General features: G+C 43.3%; 1 protein-coding gene across 1 annotated transcript; it reads left to right on the plus strand.

Moving 5' to 3' along the window:
- The first annotated feature begins 926 nt into the window (after window positions 1–926).
- SNAPC3 (small nuclear RNA activating complex polypeptide 3) lies at window positions 927–22,815 on the plus strand. The gene is made up of 9 exons (XM_074994925.1): window positions 927–1,169; window positions 5,808–5,885; window positions 9,318–9,402; window positions 10,825–10,929; window positions 12,044–12,193; window positions 15,406–15,488; window positions 17,477–17,641; window positions 18,758–18,865; window positions 21,810–22,815. The coding sequence occupies exons 1-9, from the start codon at window positions 931–933 to the stop codon at window positions 21,955–21,957; spliced, it is 1,161 nt and encodes a 386-aa protein (XP_074851026.1). The 5' UTR covers window positions 927–930; the 3' UTR covers window positions 21,958–22,815.
- Window positions 22,816–24,527: the final 1,712 nt, after the last annotated feature.

Below are 24,527 nucleotides of genomic sequence, written 5' to 3' on the forward strand. Positions count from 1 at the left end.
GCAGAGCCGGCTTCAGTCATAGAGCCGGCTTCAGTCAGCTGACTTTAGACTGTAACCTCTTCCTGGCAGGGGGCTTCTCTTGGTAATTATTTGCAAAGCACTGTGCTTACTTGGAAGACAAAACTCTTAAACTCAGAGGCTACATCTTCACTGGAAGCATGTTGATAGTAATGTCTGTCGACGAAGCATGTCTACACACAAAAGCAGATCGACAGAGCGATCTGCTCTGTCACCAGAGAGCAGCCAGACTGTTGACAGAAGGGCTGACCAGAAGCTCTGCACACAGGGCTGCCCCATGAACTGGAAGCCCTCTTTGTTGACAGAGTGCTATGCCTTAGATTTTCGAGGGGTGACTGTCAAGGCAAACCCAGAGTTCTGTCCAGAGTCTGTCGACAGAACACTTTATGTCTGTAGCTGCTCCCTAAGTCCTGTCAACAGAACTCACCAGTGTAGACACAGCCAGAAAAAATGCCTGGGGATTAAAGACACTTCACTAGAGGAAGGCAACTATTCCAGCTACAGCTGTTTTAAAACAGAGTCACATATGATGCAGCACGGGCCTGACAACCCACATCACGGCGCCAGGGAGCCGCCCGCTATCCCCGTGCTGGTTCTACGGAGAGCCTGCAACTAGCGCGGGGCTCGCCGTTTCCCGTTTCTATGAGCCGCTCTGGAAACCTTTAAAAGGGACAAATGTCAAGTAGTGAAAAGAAACTGGTGCCCTAGGCGAGTCTAGAACAGTCACAAAGACTTCGGCCGCGCTGGGCCGTGTGCGATCCGCCACGCAGCACCAAGAAAGCAGCCGCTCGGCTTCAGGCAGTGGAACTGAGCCTGTGAATGGCGGAAAAGACACCGGGGCTTGGGAAACTACAAATCCCAGCATGCCCGGGGGTCCCGGCTGCTGGCCCGCGCTCTCGGGTCGCTGCAAACATGGCGGGAAGCAGCGAGTGGGCCAGCCGCGGAGTGCCGGAGTACGAGGTGTCCGAGTTGTACACTCGCGTGTTTCACTTGGGCTCCTTTGGCGCGCTCTGGAAGGAGAGCCTGCTGAAGGCGGACCTGGCCGTGCAGAAGGCGAAGGCCGAGGAAGAGAGGGCGGCGGCCGCCGCCGCGGCCGCCGAGGAGCTGGGCTGCACGCCGGAGATTGCCGCGGAGCTCACAACGGTGTGCGGGTACTTGTCTGCACCTAGTGCGGGGGGCCACTCCGGGAACGCCAATGCTTTTGCACTGCCTGAAGAGCGGGAGGCCCGGGGTGGTGGGGAGGAAACACCTGCTGGCCCGGGGCGGAGCTTCAGTCCGCCCCAGGTGCGCCATACCCGCCAGCCCGCCCACCTTTGGTTTTACATCCCCCCGCTCGTGCCCCTGCCAACTGGGCCTGCGCCTTATGGCTGTCACAGCTCCGCCCGCGGACGGGTTTGAGCTGTGCTGGCTGAAGAGCCCCTGTAGTGGTGTCGCTGTCACTGGTGCGTCCTTGGGAGGGGCGAGCAGGTCTAGCTACTCCCGCGAACTCCCATCAAATGCAGGCGGGGTCTGTCACTGCTGTTGCCAGCGTAGCCTGTGCAGATTCCCTGTGCTGAAGAAAGGGTGTGTGCCTGTATCGCAACTTGCCTACACTCGGGCTCCATTTGGTGTGAAAATGTGATGAAAATACGCCTCTGGGCAAAAGGTTTCTTGGCCTCCCTCTGCTTCATGTTTTGCGTGGCCTGTTTTTACTGAAGCACCAACAATAGGGTTACTCTATTTGAACTTTCAAAAAAAGAGGACACCCCTGAGAAGGAAGGTATTTTTATCACTATCTACCGACACAGGCTGTATTAATGTGTTATAATAGATATAGTACATTAATGCAAGGTGAGTTGGTGGATGCTGATAGACTTGCTCTCAGGAGTGTCCTGCCATTTCAGCTATTGAAATCTGAAATTTTATGATGATGTAATTGTTGTGGCTTGACTCTACACCTAGCCAGTTTCAACAATGTTATGATACAGATATTAGTGCTCCCTAAATTGAGCTGATGGTATTTACAGTGAAGATAGTCACTTGGTACAAGTGAGCTAACTGCATTAAATTCAAATTTGTTTGATAGTGTAGAGGTAGCACTTGTCTGCAGTATCCCTCCTGCTTGTTGTAATACTGGCCTAGCAGGGAATTTCTTTCTTAAGCCTGCCCAGTGTAGCTGCATCTTCTGAGGTTATGTCTACATAGCAAAGAGAACCCCCCATCTAGCTCATGCCAGCTTATTCAGGTTCACAAGGTTCTGGCTGTGGCACTGTGTCATTGCTTTGTAGACTTCTGGGCTCCACCTCATAAGGTTTTAGAACCCAGACAACAGCCTATGCCTGGAGATGAACACAGCAATGATACAGCTCCACAGTCTGAGCCCTGCATGCCTGAGTTGACTGGTACAGGCCAGCTGAGAACTTTTCTTTCTTGTGTAGACATACCCCATGTCACAGCATTGTGCCATGTGGCACAATGCTACTAGAATTGCTATGTAAGCCATACAATGAAAGTCTTGAACTTGCAGTTAATCTTAACAAAGCAGGGTATCCTGCCCAAATTCCAGTTTGCCATGTTCTGCGAACCTCACGTATCTTATGAAGTTTCAACTGGATACCGTGTGCTTCACTTCCTGCCTTAATTGGACAACATATTTTTATGCTGTCAGCTAGCTTTTGTTGTTCATCCCTGGAGAGGCTGCACTGCAGGAGCTGCTGAAAGTAGTTCCTATAAATATTTTACGTGCTTTGGGATATGTCAAAATAAATGGTAATTTTGGTAGAGGGCCTGTAGTCTTTCAGTATATATTTCCTCACAAAGTCCATTAATAAATTCTTGCTACTTTTATGACCCCTAAAAAAGAAACAGCTCATGCCTTTATACTAGACTATCTTAATTCTGACATCCAAGATTGATGGGTGCCTAGAGATCACAGTGGCTTATAAATCTAGGAGTTGCAGAAGGGAAAGCTGGGGGTAATGGCAGGATGATAATCCTTGTTTTGGTGAAGAAGACTGTTATTTACTCCAGTTCTTACATCTCCATATGCTCCTCTGTGAAATTTTGTGTCACTTCACCCTGATGTAATAAAACTGGGACATAAGCAGGTCAGTTGAGGGACAGAGGCAATCTTCTATGCAGTTTGGGGAGAGTCTGTTGGACTTACCAGGGAATAGTTGGTAGGAACATTTGATATCCAGAGATAAGGTTTTATTTTCATTCTCTATCTAAGTATATCACTGAGTTTTGCAGAGTATTCAGTTGAGGTGTGTTGTTCAAATACTTGCATTTTACTACTACTATTTTCTCTGTATTAAGTCTTCAATTTCAGAAGAAGAAAATAGTTAATACTACTGTTGTACTGGGTAACTTCATGCAGAGTGCCCCAAGATAAGACTCACCAACTTAGAAAGAGGTTCTAAAGGGTGAATAGTTGTGAAACATGACCACTTCTCCCTTCCTCCGTAGCTCATGGTCTTGGCTATATGGGGCATAAGTGGGTATCCTTCCCCATGAACGTTTACCACAACAGCTGCAGTCTGTTCACGTGGGGGAGAAGCCAGAAGACCCATGAGGAGAAGGGAATCAGTGAGGGTGACAGTGCGATTTACATGTACAATATTTGTTTTGCCTTTTAAAATATCCCTGGTGAAAAGGTTCCACACTTTTAAAAATTATTTCTATTAGTTTTTACCTGTGCTTTTTAATTTTTCAGCATCCTTTGGTTACTTATTTTTCTCTGTATTTTCTGTTTTGAGTTTTCCTCCTGAAGATTTCACCTCCTTTATTTCCTTTTTCCCCTGCTGTTTTACTGTGTATGTTGTCCCCCCTCTAATATTACAAAACAGCACTCCCCTGCTTTGTTCTTGTACCGTGCATAGAGCTGTGAGCCTAATGCCTTGTAGGAGAAAGGAGTGGGAGAGAACATAGGACAGGCAGTAGCTGTCCCCGGGAAAGTTACCTGATAGCAGCCCATTGGTTCTGCAGCAGACAGAAAACTGGCGTGCACACCAAGGAATAACCTGACACTGCTGCAAACTGCTCCCTAATTTAATATTGTTCCCTTCTCCAGACTAAACAGCCCTAGTTTCCTAATTTCATCTCATATAGGCCTTCCCTACTAAGACTTCCTTGGATTAATTTCAGTTCTTTGCTTGTATTTTTTTTCCTGTCCCTCTTTCTTTGAACGAAGTGACAACTTGAACGCATTCTTCTGTTTGTGTTAGGGAGAGGCAACAGGCCAAATTGATTCCTGTTGTAACCCTGATTTCACAGGATTTATACCTGAAGCAAATGCAACCTGGATCTAATCATTTTGGTTCTATTTATAACTACTGTTCTTATAAATGAAACAGTGGTTTCTATGGAAAAGTGAATTTATGCCCCATTATACTAGTGTGCTGGTGAAAGAGGGAGGGGAAAAAACCTTTGCACCCTTTAAATAGCAACAAGAAAAAGTTAACAAAACAGTGTTTTTAATGGGCTGAAAGAACTTAATAAAAATAATTCATACTTACAACTAAATAATTTCCATAGTTAAATTCTTTTAAAATACATTAGATGGTCAAATGTCTATGCTTCACAATGTACCTCATCAAATTATGTGACTTCAGGAAACAATGGAATAATACTTGGTGCATATTCTTTATTTCTATGCCTATATTAAATCTCTTTAAAAGATCTACCAAAGCAGAAGAAACTGGGGTTTTCATTGTCCGTGTTCATGGCTGACTTTGATTTGGATGCCAGAGGCAACTTTCACTTGCTTTCCTACTAATCTTACCAGGTTGTATGTGGAACTTACTGTTTATAGATCCTTCATTTTCTCCTGGATTATAAATTAACCTGCATAAAGAACTATACTTATGCTACAGCTGTCATAAGAAAATTATTGTTTTGCTTAGAAAACCTTTGTTGGTTGCTTTTCAAATATTCTGGGTTGTTATATTCCAATCTCTTAGCATCCATAAGCATTAAGAGATCAATTCATTAATATAGAGATTAAATAGTTAATGTTGGTCAAGTACTTTGGCAATGGAAAGTACTAATCTTCATTATTCTAGTTTACCTGCTGAATTATTCATTGTGTACATGTAACAGCAGGCTTAGCCTAAAAGATCAGAGAGGATTTTAGCTAGGTCTGAGAAGGGAGGTTACAGGTGCCTTATTTCAGTGCAGCCCTAATTCACCTTGTTTTGTTATGAAGTGTAGTTGTAAGTATCTCCGGGAACGCGTTGTAAAGCTGTGTTAAGCTCATAGTAGTGTCTTAAAGTATTAGTATTTAGTATCATTAGTATTAATGTCTCAAAGCAGATAAAAGTACTGTCCTCAGGGGAAAAAAATATAAAGGGTAATATCATGATATCTAATGACAAGAAATAAGTCAGATAAAATATTAAAAAGTTCTAAATAGCTTAAAAATTTTAGAAGTGCAGTTTGTATCCATAGTCTTTCAATGTAAGTACCTTTGCAACACACTGGTAAGATAGGTAAGTAATATGCCTCTCACTTTACAGGTTGTGAAACTGACGCACAGATTAACTAACTGTGTAGGTTTACATGCACAGTCTATGGCAGAGCCCAGGCATAGGTAGATGGTAAAGTAAAGTGTAAAGCCCAGATCCATTGGTTTCCAGTTCTGTGTTGGGTCCATAAAAAATCCTTTTACTCTATTTTACCTGTTCATTTACTTCATTACAATATAAATATCTGCTTCCTGGTGTTTTGTCTGTATATATTTCTTTGAATAGTTTAAATTATTTTTAATTATGAAAGAGAAAAAGATATGTAACAGCTGTTCTTATTTTTAGTATTAACATGTTAAAGTCCCCAGATGACAAAGAAGATCCAGAGATTATTTCTGAAGACAGCAGCCTACTAACTCTTCGGTAAGTTGGATTTTCGTGCCCTTATCATAAGATGGATAAGAGAAAATAAGTAATTGCTGCAGTACCATAATGTTCACATATTTGTGTTGTAACTGCTGGGCAGTTTCTGGTAATACATTCAAGATCTGGAAACCATCTTAGGGGAGCATATGATGAACCAACCCACTGCTTTTTGTTCTTTATGGGATTTAAAGAACTTTGGAGTAAAAAATAGATTTTTTTGGTGCCATCTGCACTGAAGGATCTGATCAAATAAAGATGGTCAATTATAATGCATGAGATTCTGATGTGACTCTAACACAGATGCTTTAGGACTGACTTTTAGAGAGTCATAGAGTGTATTGTCAGAAGGGACCACCAGATTATTTGGCTGCATATCGCAGGCCACTAATGCTGTGCAATACTCACACAATAAACCTAACAGCTAAAATTAAACCAAAATATTATCGGCGGCGGGTGGATAAATTATGTGCCATAGACAGAGCACAGGAGGGACTGAGGTGTGACAGTGCCCAAGGACCTGTCCCTGGCAGGGAATTAAGTGAGACATTGCCATGTGACCGTGGCAAGAGAGCTGCATCCAATGCTGAAGAGGAAGACAAAACCCCTCAAGGTCAGAAGCCTGAGCATATGAGCAAGAACCAGCAAGCACTGACACACTGAAAAGAGAGAATAGTCTGTACTGCCTCAGGATACCAGCTTATTCCTTCCTGACCTCTGCAGGTCACCAGCTGAAGCCTTGGAGTGTGAGATTTTTAGGAACAGCAGACATGAAACAGAAAGGACCCTCAGGGAAAAGGAAGTTAAATGTGAAGTGGACCAGACACAAAGTTGGAAGAGAGGTTTCCCCAAAGAGTATGAGGTGTGTCAGTGGTGTGGTAGTCCCTAGTGATAAGGTGGTTATATTGGTGTGTCCAAAGAAATGCCCTCCCAGCTTAAAATCAGATAACAACACTCTGAGCCACAAATGGCTAAACTGTCATGAAGTGGTAGTGACAAGCTCTGCATTTCTGTTCCACTTCAAACCTTGGTTAAATTATCCAGCATTTGGCCAACACAAGCCTCAGTTCACTGATAGTACTTGACGTTCTGTTTGCCTTGTATAGAACAGTGTGACTGGTGGCTCTTATAGTTAGAATTAGTTTGGGAGTAGGGGGTTGCTGCTTAGACTAGCATGTCCGGAAGAGCCTGCAGGTAAACAGACATGCACATATGAAAATTGTTAATATTTTACTATTTGAATACACACATTTAATATTGTTATGAGCTGGGTGAAATCTTATGGTTTGAGTTAAGCCCTCTTTGAGAGTGGATGCGAACACACCCTTTAATTGACTTAACTTTGAGGATGAGTTAATCAGAAGTCCTTAGTGTAAAACAAAAGGGGGTTATGAACCCATCCAGGAGCTTTGGATTGAGAGGACAAATGGGTTTTGCTGATGAGTGTGTGAGTTAAGGCAAAAGACGTAGACCAGAGGAGAGAGGAGAGGGATGGGGGAAGAGGTTAAAAACAAAAAAGCTAACCAGCACTCCATAAGCACAGCGTGACATGGAAAAAGCAAGAGCGCGCTTTAGAGTCTGGTGTTTCAGCTTGCGGCTGTACACTAAGAAACTGCTCCATTTGTTCTTGAATCCTTCTGAGGTCAGAGATCCACAACTTCGTGTGTTTGTTGGAAATAAACGAGATTTCATCAAAGAAATACCCTCACATTCCATCACTTCCTACTTGCAGCTGGAACGTTGCAGTTGTTTGCTCCAATGTTTGCCCCTTTTTGATCCAACCAGCTAGTCAATGGTATTGTACAAAACCTGAGATTTGTAGTTTCTTCTATGAAGAGATATACAAAATGCTTTGAAGGGAATTTCTTTCTTCTTTTTAGTCTACGCTTCACTTTATAGTCTTGTTTAAATGAGACGGAACAGAAAGTTTGGATTTCTATGTCGAAGAGAGAGACTGATTCTATAGCCCTGTGTTTGGGGCATTCACCTGTGCATGAGACCTGGTGTCCAGTCCCCCTGCTCCAGTCATCATTTATCCACAGTGGAATAGTTTAAACAAGAGAGACTCAGACTGTGTCCATGCTTGGGAATAAAGTCATATTTGCTGAAGTCAAGTTTGTAACACTAGATTTTATAAAGTCAAAGTTGTGTCTGCACCTGCTCACAAAGTTGACTTAGTGTGTCCCCACTAAATTGCTAAAGCTCGACTGTGGCAGCAATGCGTTGTGGGCACCTATCCTGCAGTTACTTCAGCACTGTAGTATTCTGGGTTTCTGAGCCAGTGTCTTGCAAGAAGAAAATCACCACAAGTGGTTGTGGGTGTGTGATGTCCTTATCCCAGAGTGCATTACTCTCACTCCCTCCACTGTTGAAAACAAATGGAAATTTTTCCAAAGCCTGCTCCCGCATCAGAACGCTTTGATTGTCACTGTCAGAGCTCGCTATTGATGTGCCAATCTGCCCAGAGCACAGTAGTGGCTCAAGGACTGTCATTACTTCAGATAAATTAAGGAGACTACTTCTGGCCCAAGAGTCTCTTCCCCTGGTGAAGCCCATGTTCTGCAAGTGCAACTTGCAGCTGGTGCAGATAGCAATGAAATTGTCTGTAGTGACCACACGGACCACTGTCTTCACAAAGAAAGAAGATACAATGACGTGTTCTCTTACTGCTCTGAGAATGCATAAGTCTCTAGTGGTTTGAGTGGTGGAAGGAGCCATTACCTTGTAAGAAGTAGTAGTGGCTCAAACACCAAGACTCATTGGGGTGGGCAGTAATTTTTGATGCGGGGGGGGGGGCGGGGGGGGCCACTCCAAAAATTTGTTGCTGGCAGTTTAATTTTTCCGGGTGTGTAAAAGTTAGTTACTTGCAATACTCAGCATTGCAACACTGAAGTCTTTCATGGATTCCACCCTGAGTCTGAACCTATTTGATGTGCTTTTCAAAGTGCCGTGTATATTGGTGGTCTGATACACACACACACACACACACACACACACACACACACACACACACACACACACACACACACACACACACACACACACACACACACACACACACACACACCATTTCTTTTTTTTTTCCTCACCAGGTGGCATTAGCTTCAGGTAAAATGAATGATTAAAACATTGATGCAGGCTTTCTACACCAGGATGCAATCAAAACCATAGGTTGCTGCCAGAGCATTAGTTCTGGAATATAGGTCAATATTTGCCCATGGTAAAGCAGGTGGTCATCTGGTCAGTTGACATTATTCAACTGGTCTATTGATCAGTTTGCCAAGTCTTGTCTCTCTGCGTGCATGTCTGTTCCATTTTAAACCAGCATTGCAGTTCTGTGTTGTTTTAAAATCTGCCTAGTTACGCTAAACAGCAGGCTTTATAATGCAGTTCTGCCTTGTTTCTCTCTCCTGGTGCCCCTATCTTAACAAGAATTAGAAAGAAGGCCCTGGAGAAGCGAGAAGAAACCATAATTGTAGATCGCACTTGCCGACAAGAAACATTTATTTATGAGATGGTAAGATTTCCACCTTTTTTGCTTCTCAGTTTGTCAAGAAAATGGCTCTCCATTTGCTTTTCTGCTTTGGTTTTGATTTGCTGGTGAAGCCAAGTGTATCATTCACATTCTTCGAGAACAACACGAAAGCTTATGCTCCAAAATATTTGTTAGTCTGTAAGGTGCCACAGGACTTCTTGTTGTTCTCGAAGATACAAGACTAACGCGGCTACCTCTCTGATACTTTTCCCATTCTTGTAATATTAGTTTCCAAACAATGACTAAGATGACAGGTAGTTGACACATTGCAAATCTTTTGGGGACAGTTTCTCTCTGTGTTTGTCCAGTCCCTAACACTATGTGGTTCCAATCCTGGCTGAAGCTTCTAAGTATTATCATAATATTACTTATAATAATAATAACATGATTACTGTTTTCTGTAGGAGCCCTGTGGGTGCTGTCCAAACATACCCTACGATTAAAGAATAGGCATACCAGGCAATGCCTGGAGTTCAGCACTTAAGGGTTGATGTCACAGCTTTACTTTTAAACCAAGAATATCTACAGCCATTAGGGACAGAAACTTTTATTTTTAAATGAAAGGTGAAATTCCTTAATTTCCAGCTCCTGGAATCAGTTGCTTATACGAGAAAAGCACGAAACAGTTAGGAATTGCTCCATGTGGCCCTGCTTCGCTTATATGCATTTAATGTCACTAACTCCATTTACCTTATTCTGAGTGTGTGTTTAACAAAGTCCTGCGTACATAAGAAACAAATAAAAAACTAATTGGAGATAATGAGTTGGTACAGACATATCCTAGTAAAAAGTAGCTATGCAGCAGTTCTGTGATCCAAGCTCTTTCAAAAGGCACGTGCACAGCAGTTGATGGTCAGTACTGCAGTTTCAGTAGCTGCAATGGAGTTTGTTATTAGAAATAAAATATACTAAATGTACATAAAATGGCAATGTGAGATTTCTTTGTATTAGCAACAGAGACCCCAGTGATGGAACCAAATTAACTTGGGCTTCAAGGACTAGCACTTATCTCCACACAGGGCTAGAGTATCAGCAAGAATCTCCACTGTTAAAACTAAAGAGCACTTTGTGCTGGCTGAAATGCACAGAAATCCTTTCTTCAGCCAGTTGGCGTGGGACAGCAATAGGAGACTGGTTGTTAGAGACATTACCTCCTTTATTCTGTTTGGCAGCTGGGGGCTCCTCCTGAGGAAAGATGATTGCAAAAATACTTTCAGCACCTATCCAGAACATGCTTGTTTGTACTATTGGAGGTAGTGCCTGAAGGTAAAAGACATTGTGGTGCTGGATTGTGGCTTAGATTTTGTGACATTGCAGTTGCATAAAGAGGCCTCAGATCACATAGGAGTCTTGTTTTCACACGCTTCTGCTGTGTTTAGTTTCTGCATCATTTTATCTTCCTAGGAGTCTCATGCAATTGGAAAGAGACCAAAAGATCCAGCTGATTTAGTTAAGGAAGGAGAACTTCTCCTAACTCTGAACATCTTCTATCCTGTCATATTTGAGAAGGTTGGTATTAAACACTCTCTGGGTCAGATTCCGCTATTTTTTTCCCTACCTGACTCCACAAGGAGTCTTGCTTGGGATCAGTGGGATTCTACAAGGAGTAAGATGCTACACAAGACTGAATGTTCTTATTTATTGGTTAGGCTGTATTTGCTGCCACACGCTATCCAAACTGCATGTCCACTATCTAGATCAGTGGTGTCCAAAACCAAATGGAGCACTGTCCACAGCCCTTTCTTCCGAAGCCAGGCACCCTCCCCTCATATCCAGGCACTCTATCATGCCCAGCCAGGCACACGCTCCCTGCGCAAACTGCAGGAGACTCACTGGAGCCCTGCGAGCTGCCCCGAGCCCCATCAACTGCACTGAGCCCTATGAGCTGTGCCACTGCATCCCAATGACCTGAGCTCTGCCAACCATGCTAAGCCCCGCTGAGCCCACCAGCCTCCCAGAGTTGTGCCAAGCCCTGCCAGCCTCCCCGAGGCCCGCCAACCATGCCACTCCAAGCAAACCACTGGAGGAGTGCCTCCACAGCTGTCACCATGTGCTAATTTCACCAAGAGGTGGGGTGGGCGCATGAAGGGGTGGCAGGCACTCCTGGTGTGTGGCTCTAACAGCCGCTTTGCAACACCATGCTGTCCAGTTCACCACTTGTGGCAAAGGGACAGCATATTGGACATGACTAGTCGAGATACCAGGGAAGCCTATCATAAACCACACTCCAAGTCTTGCAGAGACTGGCTTTCTGTGATTCAAGGTGGCTGTTGTAAAAGATACAGTCTTTTCTTAATGGTTCAGTTGTAGCTTCATAGTTATATTGACTATCAGAACAAGTAGCATTTAGAACTAAAGTACTGTCTGTGGGGCTGGTCAACAATTGTACTCATGTTACTTGTTACTATGAAAAGCTCAGAGTCTGCACTTCAGATTAGTGCACTTGCTCTGAAAACTGGCTGCATCGTCACGGGCTGTGGAAAGCTGATGTCAGCCTTCTGTGGGGAGGAGATAGGCCTTGTGTTGCCGCAAATGTCCCAGTTAGTCATTCTGTAGTGGCACTGACAGTAAAGACCGTCTGGCCCTGTTGCTAACCAAAGGCTGCTCACTGTTTCTTTTGCAGCATAAAAATTGCAAACCTTATCAGACAGTTCTCGTTTTGGGCAGTCAAAAACTCACTGACCTCAGAGACTCCATTTCCTGTGTCAGCGACCTCCAGATTGGTGGTGAGTTCAGCAGCCACCCTGACCAAGCACCAGAGCACATTAGCAAGGTACAGTCATCTAAACTAAAGGGGAACGAGTGTGTGTGTGTGTGTGTGTGTGTGTGTGTGTGGCAGGGGGGGTCCCCCCCAGTGGTAAAAGGTAGCCGTGCAGTTGGATTACATAGTTCTGAGAGTATTCAGCTGTTAGGGTGGGAGGCCAAGTTTAAAAGTGGGATGTGTCTATAACCTGAGAGATTTTCTGGCATTTGGAGAATGCTTTCTGAGATGCATGGATAGACAGTGCAGTAGCATAACTTTCAGAATACTTTTGAAGATTTAAAAAAAAATGTCTAGCTAGTCTTAACGATTAAAAATGGAAGAGCTGCACACACTGCATTTATTGTGACTTCTTAAAATTAAACCATGTAAAGACATGCGTGTACACAAAGTACATGTTGTATTTTATATCTATGCACAATTACAATTTCAATTTAGAGATAAAACATTCCTACACCATGGCAACATTATTTAAAGAGCTAAATCATAAAATATTTCACTGCCCTTCTTCCTTTACCTTTGAAAAAAGTATTGGCCTGAGAATGAACAGATCAGTGCTTAAAGTTTTGAATGTGGGTAGGACTATTTTTCCTAGTTCCCACTTAACTGATTACTCTTTTGGAGAAGCTGGGGTTACTTTTTTAAATATAGATTCAACCTCTGTGGTCTGGACTTCCATAGTATGGCATCATATGCGGTCCAGCCTCCCTGTGGGTGCACCCGGACTAGAGTGCTCAGGGGAAAAGGTGGAGGACCCATGCTGATCAACAATTCAGCTGCCTTCCCAGAGCTTCTGAAGGGCTCAAGTTTGGGGGATGGAGGGGGGGTGTGTGAGAAGAGGCAGGTGGTTGCAGAGCCCTGTGGCTGTGCGGGCCAGGAGCACAGCCCAATGCCCATGGGGCTCAGTGTACTCCTGCAAGGCTCTGCTCCTGTCCTCAGCTGCAGGCTCTGCTGTCACCCTGCCCCTTCTGCTGAGTGCCCTTCCCAGTCTCTGGTTGTGGAATGCCACAGCCAGTGGCAGTAGAGGGACTGACGTTGACCTCTCCTGGTCTAGCAGATTTCTTGGTTCAGGACCAATCAGATCCCCAGGGTGCCAGACCAAGAAGGTTAAACCTGTGATCTATAATTTGCTATTGGGTGCTCTTAGGGGTTAATTGGCATCTGCCTTTTTAAGCAGTAGTCCCTGCTGTTCCTTAATAATAATAAAAATAATAAAAACATTATTGAGAGAGACTTTGCATAGGCTCGGCACTGCGTTCCAGTTGCATATTTGTGGGGTTTATCCAGTTGCTTTTGTCTACCTTTCTGCTGTTTAAAGTTCCCAACCTCATAATTAAAGTGCTTTATGGTATGACTGCATTTTTTTATTCATACAAATACTACTTGCTGCTAGTTTTAGCCTGTCCACAAGTGTGTTGTGGAAGAAAAGAGAAACTTGACTGGTTCTGCTGCTGATGTGCAATAGTTCTAGGAACAGGAACTTTCTAATGCTTGTGTGCAGCTATTTTAAAGCTCCTCCTCCTTGCATGCCCTGTCTTCTACACTCGTCTTTTCCTTTTTGGTGGAAAAGCTCCCAATGGCTACGTCTACACGTGCAGCCAACATCGAAATAGCTTATTTCGATGTTGCGACATCGAAATAGTTTATTTCGATGAATAACGTCTACACGTCCTCCAGGGCCAGCAACGTCGATGTTCAACTTCGACATTGCTCAGCCCAACATCGAAATAGGCGCAGCGAGGGAACGTCTACACGTCAAAATAGCACACATCGAAATAGGGATGCCAGGCACAGCTGCAGACAGGGTCACAGGGCGGACTCAACAGCCAGCCGCTCCCTTAAAGGGCCGCTCCCAGACACAGTTGTACTAAACAACACAAGATACACAGAGCTGACAACTGGTTGCAGACCCTGTGCCTGCAGCATAGATCCCCAGCTGCCGCAGAAGCAGCCAGAAGCCCTGGGCTAAGGGCTGCTGCTCACGGTGACCATAGAGCCCCGCAGGGGCTGGAGAGAGAGCATCTCTCAACCCCCCAGCTGATGGCCGCCATGGAGGACCCAGCAATTTCGACGTTGCGGGACGCGGATCGTCTACACGGTCCCTACTTTGACGTTGAACGTTGAAGTAGGGCGCTATTCCTATCTCCTCATGAGGTTAGTGACTTCGACGTCTCGCCGCCTAACGTCGAAGTTAACTTCGAAATAGCGCCCGACGCGTGTAGACGCGACGGGCGCTATTTCGAAGTTGGTGCCGCTACTTCGAAGTAGCGTGCACGTGTAGACGCAGCTAATGTGTTATAGCACAGCTGATCGACAGAATGATATATAATTATCATGCCTCTCTTTTTTTGGTGTTCCTCGTTGATATAAAGAGAATTTGGCATGGGAGCTTGCTCTTTACACAACCTTGTCACAGAGCCCGTTTCATAAATCGTGGGTACTCATTGGCTAGCTTTTGTAATTTCTGCTGATGCACAGTTCTATGACCCCTGGTAATGCTGATATGAATGGCATAAAACATTAATTATCTTCAGTGGGACACTTGTGTGGTACAAATGGCCGACCTGTGTGACACATTGTGTAATTAAGAGGCCATTTTGTGGGATGCTGGATCTTTTCCAAGCACCCAAAGGGCCATGATTTGACCTCCAAAACAGCATGTCTGTCTTGTTTACAGAGATATGAGCAGTCACTCTTGCTACATGGCCACCTGTTTGTATTGGGAGGAAGGGAACTTCGAAGTTCGGCAGGTGCTTCAAAGTGCCTGCGGCTACACTGCCTGTCAGCACTTCGAAGTTATCAACTTCAAAGTTCCTGTGGCAGTTATTATGCTAATAAGGTGCTGTGATGCATATGCAGCACCTCATTAGCCTCCTCCAATCGGGCTGATTACCATACCCACTTCGAAGAAGGTCATTAGTGTAGACAAGCCCTAAATGTATCAGCATGATCATTTTGCTGTCAACAAAGCAGCTCAGCCCTAAACTTAAGTTCTGTAGTGTTTTCAAAATCACACATTTATAACGAGTGACTATGCAACAAGTCCTATTGTGACATGAATATTTAAGTCAAACTACCCATTGAAACAAATGGGGACTTCTAGTTGTATTATTCTCAGTTTTTAGGCATATACAGTGTGCATAAATAAAGTGCGCCAGAAATAGGCTTCACTTTGTAAGGTTTCTGTTGTTTTGTGGTGCTAACATTTTCTCTCTCTGTTCAAGGATCTCTACAAATCTGCATTCTTTTATTTTGAAGGCATGTTTTACAATGACAAAAGGTACCCGGAGTGTAGAGATTTGAGCAGGTACTGTATCCACAGTCCTCATGGGGAGGAGACCTTTGGGAAAGAAAAGAGAAACTTGGCTGGTTCTGCTGCTGCTGTGTGATAGTTCTAGGAACTGGAACTTTTTAATGCTGTGTGCAGTGATTTTAAAGCTCCTGCTCCTTGCCTGTCATGTTTTTTACACTCACCTTTTCCTTTTTTGAAAATATCCCAATTTCTCTTCCCCTCCATAACTAGCCACAGCACTGAATTGATTTTACTGAAGATCTAAAACTGTTTATATGAGCTGGGCCCATTTTTTTTTTTTTTTTTATTGGCAGTGGGGTCCTATGTAGGGAAAAGGATTGGTAACTGCAGTTTTGCCTGGGCTAGACTTGAAAATTCCCTGATCATTCTGTAGGGCTTGTCTGCATGGTGTCACTGTGGTGTCATGCATACAAGCCCAACATATGGTAAAGGGTGTCTCAAAAGAAAGGAGGGGGAGGAGAAATGGCTAGCTAGTCCACAAATTAAAAACATGCTCTTTTATGAAGCCAACAACTCCTAATCCAGGACTCAGCAAGCTTTCCAAGATGGAGTGTAGAAATTTCACCTTTTGAACTCTATGTATGGTCAGAGTGCCAGTGATACCTTTTAAAGTCATTAATAGTTCTGTTTACAACATCTTCATTAATAAATTAAGATGCAGAGCTTTACTGTTTAGGTGGTGGTGGTAGCAGCATTAGGTGGTCTTTTGTTAATCTACAGGCGGCATGGCTTTGAGCAAGCTCGTGGCTGCCTGGGGAAGGAGGGGCGGGGCTGAGCGCCTGCCTCAGATGCCAATGAAAACCCGCTTGTACGCCACTCTTGGCAGCCAGGCCGGGGGTTCCTGACCCATGTCCTAGTCTCTTCTGCAAGCTATCTTTGAAACTGTTTCAAATCATGGTCCAGTTTTGAAAACTCACTTAATGAGGATAGTAGTAATAGTAGCATCCTTCAGTCTACGTAGACTATGGAACGTGCCCTTCGTAGTTCCGTTTGGCATCCTCATTTGCAGCGTCAGCTGCGACTGTGAAGACCCACACGAGAGTGACAGTCCTTGCTGCATCTGTTGCATATGTAGTGAGGATACGTCTATACTTACCAGAAGGTTGGCTCATTGAGGGTCGATCTTCCATGATTTGATTTAGCATGCCTAGTAGGGGCATGCTAAATTGAACCATCAGGGTTTCTCTTCATCCTCACGAGGAGTAAGGAGGTTGATGGGAGAAATTCTCCTGTTGCCCTCCCTCAGTGTGAATGGCCAGCAAAATTGATCTTCAGTATGTTGACATCTGCTGCGCAATTGTTGTAGCTGGAACTGTATATCTTAAATCAACTTTCAGGTGTAGCGTAGACCTGGCCTTAGATCATCAATGCATATTTATACTAAGGACACATGGTCTTTGTACAGAGCCGAGCTATTATGGTGGGCAGTGTAGAAAACCCTTAGAGCTGGGATTGGTTCCTTACTGGGCCACAGTTTTGCTGTGATATTGAGCAAGATGCATAATCTCTGTGCCTTGCTTCTCTGCTCAAAAAATGAGGATGATCACACGTTCCTGGCTCAGAGACGTGGTGTGAATAAATGCTGTGTGGGAGTGGAACACCTCATTACAATGAATGTTCTAGAATATCCAATAAATAAACATAAGCTAAGGTCAGAAATAACCATGCAAAAGGTGATTGAGAGTTGGCATGCTACAAAACACGATTCTCATGTATATCAGGAAAGTCCTGGACTTTACTGGTATTTCTTTAGAAAAACATTTGGCTTTTGGTTTCAAGCTGCCTCAAGACACAGTGTATAATTGTGAAGATGTGTTCTTCAACAAATCTGTACACACTAACATAATCAATGTTGCTAATTTTTAAATCAGTGCCCTAATGAGTTTGACACACTTAAAATGCAAGGTGTGCAACTAACTTTCATCCATTTTCAGCTTCTAAAAGGGCTATCCTAAACTCTGATCTATCTATGAAACTTTCAGAACAATTATTGAGTGGTCAGAATCTCTTGACCGAGGCTATGGGAACCTTCAGGCCGCTAAAATGGAGGACTACACGTTTAATGACTTGTCCATCAAAGTTGGTTTTCCATACCTCTTCTGTCACCAAGGAGATTGTGAGCATATTATCATCATCACAGACATAAGGTAAAATAGTACCATTTTGGGGTGGTTGTGCAGTTACTAGATGTGCTTAGCTTTTCTCTTACTGAAGCCAGAATGCCTGATAAACACCTAATCTTTTGCAGCAAGAAAAGAGATGGCAGAAATAAGAAATCATCATGTAGTAAAATAGCCATAAAACTAATATTGAAGTGCCCCATGTTCTGCACTCCTTTGCTGTTTAACAGCCTGCTCCTGCAAGCTGCTCAGTGTCTCTCATGAGTTGGTGGGGAATTTCTGCTGTCCTCAGTGTAAATGCTCATGTTTGGCACGTAGGAATGCTCCTTCAGTTCCCCCACTTCACTTAAAAAGGAAGGCAAAAATCTTTTCTTTCTATAAGCATGCTGTAGCTAGGGTTTGCACAGAGCCTCTCTTAGACAGCAGTTTACCTCTCATTAAATGTCTGATGGAAACCTGGTTTTTCCATTGACTGTACTACAGGCTGAACCTCCTTGTCTGGCTTCATCAGGATCTTAGCTATCCCAGACCAGGGGAGGTCTGTGTTTACCTGCTGACCTCCAGTCCCACATCTAGTCTTCCTTCATGGCTTTGCTTGCAGCTTCTCAGCTTCTACTGGCTCCCTGTCACCCTCTCCTCAGCCCCAGCTGTGGCTTCTACAGGCTTAATCTTTCCAGCTGCTCTCCAGCTTGGCTTCCCAGCCCCTGCCAGCTGCCCGCTCACCAGCCCCTGTTGCAGCTTCCCTAGGCTACAGCTCCCTGACTTGCGTCCCAGGCATTGCTCCTGGGGTGAGGCTCCCCTAGCTACTGCTCCTGGGTTATGGCTGTCCGGGCCAAGGCTCCAGCCGTTGGTCCAGCTGCCACATCCCCTACCCCACACCCTCCAGTCATGGAGGTATCTGATCTAGCAACATCCGTGCTGGATGAGAGAATCCCAGATTTCAGAGTTTCAGCCCATAGAGAGAGTCTTTGATGTGATGACTGTTCATGTTTTAAGATTTGTGTCTGTATTCCACAATGCTGTTCCTGGTCTGCACAGCCCTCTAAATTATGGTCAGCATACTCCTCTGACAAGGCTGTCCATGATGATCAGAAACAATGAAATTGTCCAGTGTAGCTCTTAACCTGTTTTTCTTTTTGCAAGGCTTGTTCATCAGGATGACTGTCTAGACAGGACACTGTATCCCTTGCTAATCAAGAAGCACTGGTTATGGACCAGAAAATGCTTTGTATGCAAAACGTATACAGCCAGGTAAGTGACCAGTGCCATTTGCTTAGTCTGGTTTCTTCATCCATCTGTGACTTCTGTTGAAAGAAATCTTTCCAAGTGTTTTCTTAATATAGCATGTTTTTAAAATCAACCCCCTCTCTCCTTGTGCCCCACGTTTGTGTTGAACTAATTGAGATTCTTACTAGCAAGGCACTTCACACTTCATCATACAAAAATCCTCAATTACTAAATCCCATTTTCTGAAGACTGTCCCTGTCCTGCCCATCCTGCAGATGGTTGAACAATAGGGGAACCTTTTGTAAGACAGCCCAAAGAGAGTGGGAATTTTCAGGGTACCAGCCTTTGAATAGATCTTGTACATTTTTTGCTTAGATCTAGTTTCTGTGTTCATACTCTGCTTATTTTAGTGTTTTCCCATTTGTTGTCAGTCAACTTTACTCATTGGACAAAATGCTAGATTAAAACTGTGTTTGTAATAAGACAAAATCAGGGTGCCTTCTCCAGTCCTTGCATTGTAGCTATTAAAAAAAAAATAGTATACCTTGAAATATATAGACTAGGGGCAGCAGGAAGCAAATCCTTAAAGTAACGTATCAGGGTACCTCAGTGCAATCATTTTAAAGATTAAAAATGTAGCTTCTCTTCTTCAGGGCCATGTCTACACAGCAATTCCCTTTTGGAGAAGGAATGCAAATGAGGGAGATTTAAAATGCAAATGAAGTGCTGATTTACCAGTCTTGTGCTTTGTTTGCATAATCTTGAGCAGTTGTGCTTCCGGAAGAGACATTTCCAAAAGCAAAAACAGCCATGTAGCAGGAGTTCCTTTGGAAAAAAAATCCCCATGTTCTAAAGAACCCTTCTTCCTGAAATGAATGAGGAAGAAGAGTTCTTTTGAAAACAGGGAATTTTTCCAAAGGAACCCCATCTACATGGTGGTACTTTCAGAAAAGTCTCTTCTGAAAGAACTATTGCATGAGATTATGCAAATGAAGCAAGAGATTTGTAAATCAGCACTTCATTTGCATTCCTCCGCGGAAGGGGGAACGCTGTGTAGATGCCGCATAACAGTTTAGCTGGTCATCTCCCCTCCAGCCACCTGCCCCCATTGTCTCTTTAGGCTCTATATGCGCCTCCCCCTCCCCCCGCAAAAAAAAAAAAAAAAAAGCCTGTGGCTATTTGTGCATGAATGAATATCCTTATCCCACATCTAGGTGTTTAACTATTTCAGTTACAGGGAGCAGTAACCAAACCCTCTGTCCCCTGCAATACTTTACATCCCATTCATCTGGGTTTAGGAAAAGAAAACCTCTTCTGCAGACACAGTAAGAAATCTCTGTAGCAGGACAGTGAACAAGTCCCAATGGCTAGATATGAGCCCCTGCTGTTTGATGGAGTTTTGGCTAGGTCACTTCAAAACCAAGTTTTGACTTCGTTCACTGCGTGGTTGTTCATGCTTCTTATCCCAGTCTGTTTCAGGGGCTGTGCTCCTTTATCTTCAGTACTTTTGTCACAGGCTCACTGAGGATAATCTGCAGAGTGCTATTGGGGCAGCCCCTCGTTGCATTCTTAGCAAGAGCCCTGGCTTCCATCAGAAGTGGCCATAATCCATCTAAGGTGACTGGCCATAAGGGGAGGTGGAGCCAAAGAGTCAGTGTGGAGGACGACAGGGTGCAGAATGCTTCACCAGAGGTGATGTTCTCTAACTGCATTAAACTAAAACCAGGATTAAGCACTAAAGATTAAGTGGGGAGATGCTGAGCCATGGCTGACCAGAGCAGCTTTGGCTGGATATCCTGCACGTTCTGATCTATGTTGGATAGCAGCTTCAGTCTTTTTTAAAATGTGTAACTAAGACCTTTTCTAAGATGCAGATCTTTGCACCAGTGTCGCTATGCATTAGTAGCTCACTAGTGCAAACCCCACAGTGTAGATGTGCTGCAACGGTGCAAAGAGAATCAGCACACTTCACCTTTTTCTGCTCCAAGTCATTTCTTTTATTAGTAAAGCTCCTCTACTCTTAGGGTTTGTGACTCAGTGCATGGGGTGCAGGAGTCTTGATCTTTGTCCTGTTCTGAGTGCTGGCATATGATTGTTTAGTTGCACGTCTACCGTTCTTCATCTTAACAGCTGTACTGATGATAACCTTCACCTGTACTGAGACTAAGAAAACAGCACTATTCCTATTAACCCAGTCTCCCCTGCCCATTCAAGCCTATGATTTAAAGGAAAATACCATTGTCTGCACAGGTAAATAACCAGACTGCATCAGGAATAACTAAATTTAAATTAACCTATAATTAAAACTATAATCTGCTAATAGACAACCATAAGTAAGAGAACCTTAGAAAAGGTTTAAAACTCAGTTCTGATGACCAAGAGGAAAAGCACTAGACTTTTCATGGCAGTGGTCAGTATCCATCTCAACATCCCTTTCAAGCAGTGTCTACTCATTCAGTTGGTTCCCATTTCTCTGAACAGATTTGGTTAATGCTCAAGTAGTTGGCATTATCTGAGACGCTATTGTGTATGTCAGCTCCACTGCCCCTCCAGGCGCATAGGGTTTTGATTTGTATTAAGTTGCCAGGCAATGAACCAAAGCTTCATATTATAATTGGAATACTCAAGTTCACTGAGAGCTTAACCGAACAAGTTAGGACACAATCCCTGCTACATGCTGCAACAGCAGCAAGCTTGTGTATGTGATTCCAAGCATGTGCTTCTTGCAAACAGGTTTGGGAAGGATGTGCCTCTTCAGGGAAATGGAGAACGATGGCAGGGATAAGACTAAACACAGTAGGTTATTGTAGCTTTCGTATTTCAAAGCAGGTACAGGTGTATTGAATGTAGCCAAGAATAAGATTTTGATGGTGGTGTGTGTGATTTCCCCTCTGCACCTCTCCCCAGTGTTCACTACATATCAAACATGTCAGCGTAATTTGAAATTCATGTGTTTTAAAACCTGCAGGTGGGTGACCAATGAGGACAGTCTAGCTCCAGAGGATCCCTGTTTCTTCTGTGATGTTTGTTTTCAGATGCTCCATTATGATGCAGAAGGCAATAAACTGGGAGAGTTTCTGGCTTATCCGTATGTTGACCCAGGGATTTTCAACTGATGCATCAATAAGATTGAATTCAGTGAACTGGATTTGTGGATCTGCTGGAGTGGCAGCTGGGCAGTTCTGATCAGTTGTAGCTTGAAATCCTGCTGGGATTTGGGTTAGGCTGTCAATTCTTTGTTCAAAAGGGGTGTTGCTGTGCACATCAAGTTTTTGAATGGTAATTCAGAAGGGAGCATTTACTTTTACACAGTGAATTAGTGTGTAGAAACATCCCCAGCCACGCTTTAACTATGAACATTTTAAAAAATTTAACACTACTTTTATTCAAGTGCCTACATAAGACATGGAAATACAGACTTCTAGGCAAACAGGTGGACACTAACAAATTTCGGTGTCCAAAGAGAGGGTTCTGAATAAAAGAAATCTGACCTTTAAAAGGTGAGCAGCCCTAGGTTCCATTAACTTCAAAGGATGCTCTATTTGACTTGCAGGCATCCTGGTTTGAAAATTCTGGCCATAGTCTCCTCTGAACAAGGGGGATGATTTTCATTAACTCTGATGGCAATAATCCAAAACCAGTCAAGAGGAGAGAACACCGCCTAAGAAACCACTCAGCATGCTAGTTTATTTCCACATCTTTTGCTCCAAACAATGGTTGGAGCTTGTTATACTCAACACATTTTACTTTCTTCTTTCTCTCTGTGAGGGAATAGGCATTTGTGAAGAGAAAAATAGGTTTCATTTAGCAATGCACAGTATTTCACATTAATTTCATTTCCTGTGTTACTGAGTTTATCAGCTCAGTTAAAGTTATGATTTAAAATTCATAATGACCACTGCTAGTTGCAGGTGCATCTTTGGTCTTTTAATGTTACTTGACTTCTCTGTATTGAAACTTAATAAAGTCCAAATTAAAATGTAACCTCTTAGCTGAGTTTTTTCCACCCATGCAGTATTACATAAGTAAAAGTAACTCTGTTTCCAAGATCTACTTCAGTCTTCCAGGGACCCTGGAGGTAGAGGGCTTTCTTTTTTCTCTCATTTAAAGTAGTCTGAAATTCTGATAAATTGAACAGAACAGACCTCTGCTCTTTAGTAAGAGTAATAGCATGAATTGCTCTTCCCACATAAATTTGAAGTCCATCAAGATTTTTAAAAAAATCAGCTTTGCTCGTTATCAAATTGCTTTCCTTGTGTGTATGTATGAAAAGAGTTTGTCAGAATTGACTCTATGCTTTTCAGATTTTTATATGCCATGATCCCATCAACATTTACACAACATGCTTAACTTCACTATTGTGAGTAGTTCCATTGTTTCTTAAAAAATCAAGCACTTACGTAAATTGTGTAAGTAAGGGGATGGGGGTCACACTAGCTATGTCTACATGGTTCCCTAATCTCAAAAGCTTATCTTATTTTGAGTAGATTTCAAAATAGGCTCTTTTGGCATGTGTTGCTGTCTAAACCAGTGGTTCTTAACCTTTACTGCAGCCTGCACCCATTTGGTTCTCAAAATGTGTTCTCACCCCTTATCAAAAATCAAATATGTTCTCATACCTCTTGTCAAAAACAGAGACTGGGGGGTACTATATGCTTTAAATGCATATTAAATATGTAAAATAGTTTTGGTATTACTCACCACAAATTATAGTACAGTAGGTATATAAAAATATGCAAGTACTACCTGGAGATGGTGTGGAGTTTTGCTGTGGAAGTAAATTGTAACTGACGTGCTAAGTTAGTGGCTATCTGAACTCAAACAAAGCCACTGTACTGCCACCTCATCGGCATGTGCCTCAAGAAATACCCCACAACATGGCAGTACACTGTATTTGGTAGTGAGATAATTTCACTACAGCTAGCTTGAAAACTTGAAAGTTTTTGTGTGTATATTACAGTAATTGTTAATGTATAATGTTAAAAATACACAGATGTGATGAAACAAAGTAGTTGTACCTGTGTGCCTGTGCTTAACTTGTTTTTGGTGATTTACCTTTTTAAACAATCTGGCATGTCTCTACCCCAGAAGGGGCATCACACACCCTCTGGGGGGTGCATGCACCCCAGGTTAAGAACCACTAGTCCAAACAGTGCCACATGTTGAAATAAAGCTGTTTCGCCCCTACCCCTCCGTACTCCTCATGCAATGAAGTTTACAGGGATGCCAGAGTAACGCACCTGTTATCCTGAAAACTGTTTTAAGACAATGAGGGTGTTGCACAGATTTGGGCAACTATTTCAAGATACCTTTGTATCCCAAGATAGACACAGCCACTGTGCCCATCACTGTGGTATCTGAATGCCTTCCAGTGTCACATTAAGTATTATAACTAGTATCTGTCAGTGGGTCTTCTCCCTTCGTTTCTCCTATATCTACTACACTCTGTCCTTTGAAAATAAAGACAGTGCATCTGCCACTTGGGATGGAAGGTGGGGAGATTTATGGTAGTTCTGAGTGGGTAGGTGTGTGTATGGTGCATTCAGTGGTGGCTGACCCACCAACTCAAAGTCACTATGTTAGGCTGCTTTTTAGTGGGGAGAAGCCAGTCAGGTGGGAGCAAAACTATAGGAAACATGTTGCCAGAATTCCAGCTCTGCAATTCATCCAGAATTCTTTTCTTAAA

The sequence above is a fragment of the Carettochelys insculpta genome, chromosome 5 (genome assembly GCF_033958435.1).
Source record: "Carettochelys insculpta isolate YL-2023 chromosome 5, ASM3395843v1, whole genome shotgun sequence".
Lineage (NCBI taxonomy): Eukaryota > Metazoa > Chordata > Testudines > Carettochelyidae > Carettochelys > Carettochelys insculpta.

Bases quoted from the DNA above. Each gene is read 5' to 3' on its own strand.
- SNAPC3 (XM_074994925.1), top strand. From the start codon at position 931: ATGGCGGGAAGCAGCGAGTGGGCCAGCCGCGGAGTGCCGGAGTACGAG. The intron at 10,930-12,043 runs GTTGGTATTAAA...TTTCTTTTGCAG, and splicing joins ATCCTGTCATATTTGAGAAG to CATAAAAATTGCAAACCTTA. The intron at 18,866-21,809 runs GTAAGTGACCAG...TAAAACCTGCAG, and splicing joins TGCAAAACGTATACAGCCAG to GTGGGTGACCAATGAGGACA.